The 10764-nt window shown below is 34.6% G+C and overlaps 1 protein-coding gene across 1 annotated transcript; it reads right to left on the bottom strand.

Annotated features, from left to right (window-relative positions):
• Positions 1–1423: 1423 nt before the first annotated feature.
• On the bottom strand, positions 1424–6249 carry LOC130740122 (auxin-responsive protein IAA8-like). The gene is made up of 7 exons (XM_057592629.1): positions 6029–6249; positions 5181–5601; positions 4918–5075; positions 4563–4789; positions 4306–4447; positions 2307–2368; positions 1424–1753 (listed from the first exon to the last, which is right to left on the bottom strand). The coding sequence occupies exons 2-7, from the start codon at positions 5595–5597 to the stop codon at positions 1716–1718; spliced, it is 1044 nt and encodes a 347-aa protein (XP_057448612.1). The 5' UTR covers positions 5598–5601; positions 6029–6249; the 3' UTR covers positions 1424–1715.
• Between the last annotated feature and the right edge of the window lie 4515 nt (positions 6250–10764).

Raw genomic sequence — 10764 nt, 5'->3', positions numbered from 1 at the left:
AGAAACCTCATTCCATCAATCATTCAGTCCATTTTCTTGGTATAGAGAAAGACTTTAGTCTACATCAACACTTGATGCCTGCATAGACAAGCCCATGAAGCAGGCTTAAATTCTATTAAGCAGCAAAATCATAGCCATGATCATGTTCTTTAAGCTAACATTATTGAAGAAGTCCATAGCAAACATCAAAGGTTAATACTACGATATGAACTTGGATTTCTTTTTCTTTGTAAACAGGAGTTGCATATTCTTCTTCCCTCCCTTCCCAAAGGCCTCAAATCTTTACTCAATCATTGCCTAGCCCTACTCTCATTCCTCACCACATTTATTCTTACATACCACAACCAAATATCCCCATTCTCACTCATTCCCCAGTCATGTACGTGTTAATCACTCGTTCACCTCCACTATGAAGCAAAGCATCATCTTCAATATCCCCTATTCTAACCCCCCTACCCCCATGCTAATCTATTTCTTCCTAACCTCTTCCTTGTAGTATCCACATAAGTGACAGGGGTTCTATCATAATCAAAATAGAGTATCAAATCTGAAAAGAGGAAAATATTCCAACATTCAAAATTCTAAATGAACTGAGCATAGGGCTCATATTCAAAGGCTAGTCTTGCGTGCACCTGATTTTCCTTCATATTTTCTTTTGTAAATGGATGGGGAAAAATATCCATTAGGATTAAAAATTTAGGTTTTTCAGGGTTGATATGATGTTTGTAAAGTTCGATCAATTGGAAGTGTTGTGCGTGAGGAACTGGGGATGACTATCAAAATTACAAATAAATGAGACAACCAGAGGAATTTGTGGATAACAGTAGTGCGTCTAATGGTTACATATCTTTAGTGTGACCCTCAATTTCCGATTTATGTTAGGACTTAGAGGTTCTATTTGAGGACATGTCTGTCACGCAAATATTGTTCAAGAGAAGAAAAAATATTCATAATTAGCTACTGGAAAACTAAACTTCTTTGTGCTTATACATCTGTCTCTTTACATTTTATTTCTTTATTTTATTTTAAAAATATTATTTTATCAAGATGCCCTTTATTCAAAATATATGAGATAATTCACTATTCTTGGCAATATGAGAAAACCCATAGCAAAATAATCAACAGATCCAAGAAAGAAAGAAAAAAACGGCATATTGGGCTTGTAGTTGAAAATTAGGGAAAATGTTCCCCCTTGTAAATGATTTTAAGCTTAGAAGCATGGACAGTTAAATATGCATCACCCTTATGCAATCAAAATTCCTTTTAATTGAACTTTGAATACTATATCTGAAGAGGCCCGTAACAAAAAAGAAGAAATTCTCATTTATATTGGGCACGATCCTTACTCACCCACAGCAGGAACAATTCAATTCAAAAAGAATGGACATGAAATAAAGATTTGAAGGAAATAAAGGGTGAGGGATGGCAGAATAATGTTAGAACTTAGAACCAATGTTGGCTGTAACAGGCATTCAATTCATCCACACAAACAGGTTCCTATAATGATTACAGACTCCACAAATACTAAACTTCAAAGGTAGCTTCATAAAATAATTATAGTAGGAACAGACAAAACAAACATTAGAGAACTTAAAATCAAAGAACAACGAAGTATTCCACGGAATTTGTCATCATCCTTTGCTTTCCACACTACTCGGATCCAGCATTAATATAACTTGATTGGACAAAAGGCAACCATCAGTCAAGGAAACCCTCTAACTCCTGATTTTGGACTTTTCCATGGCCCTGGGAGCTGAGGAAAGAAAATCTACTTCAGCGAACTGTGGCACATGAATTCTTAAATGAAGGTACAGATCAAAACAATTGGTTTAAAAGTAGATTAAAAATCAAGGTTATAAGGTAATATTGATAGAATTGCTAACATAACTACATAAGGTCTTTATATTTCTCTGTTTTCTTTAAGGGGTATGTCTGCACCTTAAATCCAGTATATATTGACTTGCAGTACTAGTTCTAATGATTGTTCGACTGAAAACCAAGGTAGAAAACAATCTAGATTCTAGAAAAGGATAAAATATTACAATTTAAATATCACAACATATTTTCATTCAGCTTTGTACTTTAATTCCAAAATAATGTTAGAAATATTCCATAACATAGCATACACTGGCATTGCCATGACTCAGTGATCTAATTTCAACACATCAGGACCATAATCTGCTGTAGATTATTAGTTCCTACACATGATAACTGTTCAAGGATAAGGTCCTAATTTATCAATTCACATCACAGTTGTCTGTATTTCGTTTAGTGACTGTAAAATAAACATAACAGAGAATACATACCTAAGCCAATGGCATCAGAACCCTTCATGATTTTCAGTCTTCTGCAAGTCTCAGTGAACATCCTGTGAAAAGGTAAAGTTGCAGTTTAGAGTAAGACAGTGATGCAAATAACAATTATCATGTTCATTAGTCTGACATCATTGAAGAAGTCCATAGCAAACATAAAAAGATAATACTTAGATAGGAACTTGGATTGTCTCATTGCCTAGCCATACTCTCCCTCCTCACACATTTATTCTCACTTACCCCAACCAAATTACCCATTTCTCACTCATTCACAGTCACATACACGTTAATCGCTAGTTCACCACCACTATGAATCAGATCATTATCTTCAATATTCCCCACTCTAACCTCCGTGCCCACATGTTAATCTAATAATTCCCAACCTCTTCCTTGTAGCATCCACCTAAGTAACAGGGGTTCTCTCATATTCAAAAAATAGAGCATCAAATCTGAAATGGGGAAAATATTACGACATTAAAAATTTCTAAATACACTTCAGTATTTTGTATGTTACATTCTTTCTGTTGATGTAACATGAAAATTCTGAAGTTGGATTGCAAAAATATGAATATATCGTGCATGCCAAGCTCTAAACTTCTGACAAAACTTTCCTTCATTGAAACGACAACTTTCTGTTCACTTTTATAATTGAGTTGCAATTCATTAGAAAAGCAACGGCAGGCAATGTCCATTGTTTTTTCATTTTATGCATAAACAAATAATTAATTGATGCATAACATCAACAATATCAACTCTTAGCTGCCATGACAACTCCCCCTCCCCCCAATTGCACATGAAGCATGAAAGTATCCGCTATTTAATTCAAATAATGACTATTGATAACCATTATCATTCTCTACTGTCTCTTTCTTGATTAGAAGAATTAACAACTATTTTGTATCTCTATAATCCACTCTCTCAATTAGAAGAGTTGGTTTAGAGAAGAAAGAGATGATACATAAGTGCAGCAGTAAATAGTAATTAGACTTCACATTTTTATCGTAGTAAGCTAAGTGCCTCCCTTCTAGATGATAGTGAAGTTCACAAAGTTGAGCTATATTCAGGAATTACTGACAAAACAACTTTGGACTTCCCAACAAGATTAGTTTGAATATGCAAATTGATTTAGGGATAAAGCTACTCAATACAAGAACATCAATCAAGTAGCCTTTCAGGACTTCCCAACCAGATTGACATATATCACTCACTCTTAATATGCATCACACCTTAATCTCCCAGCATCCATAATTCTAAAACAAGTAATCCAGATGGCCCACAATTATTTTAAATTTTATTGACTCCAGGCAAAATGGCAACAAGTTACAGGTACAAAATTAGGATCAAATGCATTTTTTGGTGGAATTATTTGTATTAGAACATCATACTGTGAAAGTTTGAAAGCACTGTTTTTGTTTGAATGATGAGGTAATAATAAATTTTGCAAGTGTAATATATTTCTAGAGAAGTGCTATATAGCACAACACGACTGAAGTACAAAATCAAAAGGAACCAATAGCTTTCGGAAATACATGCAGTGAGTAACTAATAACAGGAAATGATGCCAATAATTAAAGTAGAAAAATGATGACTACACATCGTTGTTGTTTGTCTAACAAGGTTTTGTGACATCCAGCATAATCCATAATTATATTTTTGGGGCTGCCACACAATGAATTCTTCTCAATGGAAAAGTAAGAAATTTTCACTTCTCTTAATGGAAATGTTTGGCAAACAGAAAAATTTAGTCAAACAAAATATAGTTGAGAAAAACTGAGTTTTCAACATGCAAACTTACATTTGACTGCAACACATGGAAAAATCACTTGTAACCAAAAAGGCACTACAGATGTGACAGATTAATAACGAATAATGTCAACGTACTATTTCAAGATTATACTCTATTGTCTCAAACAAATATAGTTACTATTACTTGAAAAAATATGATGATATGACAAAGATAGACAGAGCAGAGAGATAATTTAAAACAACTTACTCCCATGGTACATCCCCTACAAGCATCCAGTCTCCATCTTTATCTTCATAAGAAAGAACATACTCAGAGCCATGCAGAAGGTCCCTCAGCTTGCTCTCACTCAATAATTCTCTTCCTGGAGCTCCATGGGAACCACACTGACCTGATATTGAACACAAGTACTTAGGGTACATTTCAGAATAAAAATAAAATAACCACCGAATTAAATTTAAATTAATCAAGGGAAAACCGATTTTGCGGTTAAAATAAATCCTCACCTAGGGTAAAACAGCTGAACATCTTCTCAAGGGCAGAAGAAAGCTCCTGATATGTTGTGTAACTTCTTAGATCCACTTTCCTAAGATAGGGTGCACCATCCATGCTAACCTTCACAAAGAGTGCAGAGAGACCTGGTTTTCCATCCACCTCATCGTTGTTCTTAGATGTGGTGGCCATAGAGTTTTTCCTAAATGATCTAATAGGAGGCCAACCAACAACCTGAGCCCTGCCATACATGAGAAATTACAATATCATTAGAACTATAAACACAAGAAAAATCAAATTCTAGGCTTTTGTCCAACTTCTAGTTTCTCCTGGAAATCATTGTTACTTGATTTGGCAGATTTTACTTACTTAGAAGCCGGTGCATTGCCACTGATAGAAGCACCTGTATGGTTATGTCCAGTTCCATTAGCAGCACAGGGCCGTTCTTGCAACATCTTGTTTGGCATTTCATTCATAGTAGTGGGCTGAGCAGCAGCAGGTCGCGGAGACAGCATTACATTTATCCCCTGCAACAAAGATTTCGAGGAATCAGACTCAGATCACTAAACAATGCATGAAACACCCTCTTCTCAGTTCTCAATAGCTACACCGAAAACTTGACATATTCTGACCTGAGAAAACCCATCCATGGTATCAGCAAACCCCCTCTTGTTACCGGAAACCACAGCTTTCTGCGACGTCGAGCTGATTCCATCTTTTGTAGGAAGCAAAGGGAACAGCGGCTTCTCATCGAGCTTCGTCGCCGCCGAGCTTAAAGAGAAAAGCTCCGGATCCCTCTCAGGAGATTGAGAACCAGGAAGACCTAGCCTCAACTCCGTAGCCTTCAAATTCAAGTTCCCCTTCTTCTCATCACACAAGCTAGGTACAGTAGAAGCACAACTGTCCACTGATGAACAATCCGACAACCCTAGGTAATTCCTTTCCTTCAACTCAAAACAGTCCACTTGTGAAGATGCAGTCGCAACCGTCGTCGTCGACGTGAGTTTGCACCGCCCTTCCTCCTCCGTAACCACCGCCGGCGGAGTCATCACACTCCAAAAAACACAAAAAACCACAAAATCAACACAATACTCAAAATATTCCCCCAATTGTAACGATCACGCCATTATCCAGAAATTCAAACAAGAACTCACAGGAAAATGCTACAGAATCTCACAAAAATTGTTTGAAAAGAAAAAGTAGAAGCATGCATGAGTTGTATTTATTGAAGATTTAATAATAATTAATCAGAAAAAACGGAAAATTAGACACGTAAAGAAGTGATAATTAAGTAATTAATATCTTAAACAAAATGAAATCTACAAAAATAGCAAGAGAAGTACATGTAAGCAAAAATAGCGTGACAGATCCACAAGCACACAAAACCAAACCCTTAGAAAAATTTTCAAAAAAGCAAAAATCAGGCACATTCTACCTGAGGAAAGCAAAAACAGAGAGGAGAAAATTGTGAAGCACGCACCTAAGGAAGGTTTGTAGATCAGAAACAGAAGAGAATCGATTTTGGTTGTTAACAGAGAAATGCAAAACGGAGAAGAGAGTGAAGAAAACGCAGAGAGTGTGTGTGAGAGAGAGAAAACTGAAAAGGCTATGGCCCTTCCATTAAGCAGAAAGCAACAAAAGCTTTTGGGGTGAGAGACGGAAAAACCAAAAGTTTATTTATTTGTTTATCTCTCTCGGGTTTGGTTGGGGTAAGGTAGGGGTAAAACGGAAAATAAGAAGGGAAAGCAGGGTTGTTTTGGGAAGGTGATGATGGTGATTTGGACCCGAGAATGACGTTGGACGGTTGAGATTGACTGACTCTGACGGAGAAATCAAGACCTTTGGTTGTTGTTGTTCTCTCTCGACAGGAAATTAAATATCTTGTCGCTGTTAACAGGTGCTCTGCATTATGACTTCTGAAAACCCTGTTTTCTTTCTTTTTTATTAACCCTTTGCTTTTCTAATTTCTGTTCTCATTCCGGAAATGAACCGGGTTGGAGTTTTTGAAATAACGTATTTGCCCTTAGTGTGAATAATTAACACTGTCTGAGTGTAATTATGTGCGATTAAACATATCCACATCATTACTAATGAGTTTTTCTAAAAAAAATTAAACAGAATTCTCTACGGGCTTGTGATTGAATTGCCATTTGTATAAACCTACATGGGGTTGAATTGACATTTAACATACGTATAAGGTCAGAATTTAGATTAAGTTATTTATATTATTTCCATTTAGTTTATTATTTATGTAATAACATGTGTGAGCTTTTTAGCCTATGGGAAACTCTATCTATGCATCTTCTAATGGGTGGGCCTCTGCCGGTATCTCAAGCATGTCACTAGCGCTCAACCCAATATTCTAAAAGTGCTTTCAAATAATTATGTTCGAACAGAGTATGATCACTATGGACAACAAAGTTATCTTCACCAAACATTTAGTATTACATTCACAATAATCGAACAAGAGACTTTACTTAATCTAAAATAATCTCGAGTCAGTTAACTTACGCATTTAACAGTGTTTGAACCTATAATTTAATGTAATACTTAATTTGTCTTTTTCCTTATGTATAATCTTATTTAATAAATTAAACATGCACTTATAAAATATTTGATTAATAGTAATACAAAAGTACAATATACATGAGGAAAGTTGAACGATTATATAGCTTCCTTCATCGTGGTCGCGATCACCATCAAGTGTGTTGAAGATCAACTATGATGCTTTTGTTGCCGTATCTAATTCAATTGGTTTTTGTTTTATTGAGGGGGTTCTTACCGCAGCGACTTCAACTGTCCTTGTAGTTTAATCTCTTGTGCTTACCAATGCCACGTGCTTTTGCCGGACACTTTCAATGTTTAGCTTTTATAGGATATGTTTTGACACAAATTGTATACTCTTGTTTGAAAATTAAAAGAGATCTTCCTAAGGACGTTGTTATTGCTTTGCTATTATTCATGTTTGTCATAGTTTAGTTTCATATTTTGACCTTATTATTTTATCTTTTGTTTGTAGAACTAATATGTGGCAAATGGTTTGGCCAAATTTTCTTTTTTTTAGTGATTTTGTTTGGATTGAGAAAGTTTCACCGAAACTTATTTTTGTGATTCAAGTTGATGTACTAGTCTTTGTGCCTCTTGTTTCTACTTAATGCGTTTCGATAAGTTTAAATAAAAGTATAAATCTTACAAAAAAAATATATATAAAAGATCAATGCATTATGATGATGTTCTATTTAATTGAAAAATGGTTGCATGTCCCTCCCAAATATCTTCTCAGGATTTGAACTTATGTTTCAATCCGTACAGAAGTCTAGCTTGCTTACCATTTAACAAAGTGTTGGTTCAATACTGATAAGCAAGTTAACTCTTCGTAATGATAAGGTGACAAGTTCGAATGTAGGTTAAAACATTTTGTTGAGAGATATGTAGTTGTTTTCTAAACGGGCAACAACATTGGTAAAAAACATCAATGCCCTTCAATTAAGATTAATTTGTTTTTAAAAGTAAACAAATTGATTAATCATTTTTGTGTTACATTGGAAAGATAAATTTCACTCGTTAGGAATCGATCCCTGAACCTCCCCTTACCCAATTCATATGTCTCTCAACTCCTACCATTTGAGCTATCATATGGAGACAAACTAATTGATTAATCTAAACCAAGAGAATTTTTTTTTATATTTTGTACATCAGAAAGTTAAATTGCACCCGTCATGAATCTAATTTTAATTATAAAATAAATTTTCAATTTGTTTTTAATTTGCCTTTTTTTCGGAAAAGTTAATGGAATTATATTTTAATTTTTTTTCAATTTTAGGTCTTTATGCAAATCAATAATAGATGACAAAATTGGTAATGAACTCATTTGCGAACATGCAATTAGGCAGGGGAAAAGAACAAAAGAAATGTTGAAAACGATCAATTTCGGTAGTTGAATGAGCAAAACTCCAAAGGTAAACCTCATTTTCACTGTCAATGCAATTAATTTTCATGATGTCTTTTTTCTGCATGCTCAAATTATCATGATGAATAATTTCCCAGTTGATATGAGCAGACACACCAGCATCGTGGAGTGATTTCAGGCTTTTACCATTTTACTTGACATAGACTGTTTCAAACTTCCAATTGAAGGGTCAGAAAATCATTTCTTGATCTCATTTCCTGATGCATGAGTTAGGTAAGATGACATATTCATAATAAAATGAAACAAAGTTATAATTAAATGGTAAAATTATATAAATTTAAAAATGTGAATGTGTTTCATTATAGGAGTCCAGGACAAACTATGGAGTAACCAAGAAGGGGAAGGTAGCAGAGTGGTACTGACAGAAATGATTACTGCTGGAGGGATCATATTCATGGCACAATCTTCTGTCATACATACAATATCTGATTTTTGGCTCAGCTGCAACAAGTAAACCGTGACAAATCAAAGGCAAACATTTTGAATTGAATTTTGGGGACACACCCTGACCATTACCATTTCAAATTAGCATCTCAAATCATTACTATAGAACACGCGTATTTTACGATATACTAATTACATGAAATAATTAATTTTCATTGAAATAAATATTACAAATTTGATTACTTTTATTCAAATAATTAGATTCATATAAATATGTTTATATCTATAAATTAAACATATTTATTAGCATGATAATGTTAACCACAAAAAAGAAACCATCCTTCAAAATATGTGATTAAATAATTTACATAATTGTTCACGGAAAAAATCCTCATACACAAGCAAGTAAGTTAAAAAGAAATATTCTGTTCAAAAAAAAGTTAAAAAGAAATATTGTATGTTTCTTGCAATAAAATTAGCATGTGTCAATAGGTGTGGGGAGAACCTCTTATATAATTGAGGTCTCTTTTAATTACATTTATAGCGACGGAGCATATCTCATCATTGCATTGGTGGGGATTAATTAGAATCATGTAATTAAGTTTAAGAGAGAATACAATCTTGGCAATTACATCAATGCTAATGGCGAAATATCCCGAAGACCTACTTATATGGGATGTACCTGGACATCTTTCATATATAGTCAATTGGTCAATTGTTGCGGGTGGTTGACTCAAGCTATAGCGATAAGCATGTTAAAATCTCAATGCGACATTAATAATTTGGTTAGCCCAAATTTCTAATGGTCTACGACACTCCAAGGCTAGGAATCAGGGAATCTAAGGTCGCAACCTTGTTTGACGTGGGTGAATGACCATCTTTATTGTCGCACTTGCACAAGTCATCCGATGACTTAGTATCTTATTTCCATTCGAAGGTTAATTGTGATTTTGCATGCATTTTGTTGTTGTCGAGATCAAGGTATCACTGTTGATAATAATTATTAATTCTTTCATAAATGTGCTAAATATTAAATGACTCTCCACTAAATGTGCAATAATTGATTTTGCACTTTTGTTTAATAGTGGGTATTAAATTTACATATTTTGTATGATTTACCTACTATATGTATTCAACACTTTGTCAATTTCAATTCATAATAGTGTTAACCAATTTCTGGAGATTTTCCTTGAATTGCTCCAGCACCTGGCCTTTTAACCAATACTGAAATCCAGCTGTATATGTTCATATATACATCATTACCCTTTCTCAAGCACATAATATGATATAATTAAGAAGGATAATTACAAGACATTGATCATCATACATGCTGCTGGTATTTTTTTTCAGTCAGGTCATGATTATAAGGAGTCAAATATTATTAAAGGGATCGTAAATGGAGGAGAAGGGTGAGGTGGGAAAGTTGATAAGTTAAGGAAGAAAATAAATGAATATGGAGGGGACAGAGGAAAACAGGGGTTGAGAGGGAGACAAGAATGCGGCAATAGAAAGTGGGCTTGCCGGGTGGTGAGTAGGACAGGTAACCTCCCCCACTGTCTTCACTTATCTCTTTTCCTTCCATCATTGCATGTTTTCTCTCTCTCATTCTCATTTGGAGGATTTTTTTTTTATAAGCCAAACTTGTATTATAACTTGGAGTACAAGAGGTACTCCAACCCGTAATACAAAGAGAACAAAACAAGAAGAAAACAAGAAAACAACAGAAAAGAAAACAAACACAAGATAGGAAACCAAAGACTATGCCAGGAAATTAGCACGGCTAAGGCACTAAAAGCATCTCCAATGCAAGGTTCTTAGTTCTTATTTTGGAGTTAAGAACTAAGAACTAAGAACTTTACTAT

The sequence above is a fragment of the Lotus japonicus genome, chromosome 2 (assembly GCF_012489685.1).
Source record: "Lotus japonicus ecotype B-129 chromosome 2, LjGifu_v1.2".
NCBI lineage: Eukaryota > Viridiplantae > Streptophyta > Magnoliopsida > Fabales > Fabaceae > Lotus > Lotus japonicus.
This window is presented reverse-complemented; position numbering and strand designations above follow the sequence as displayed.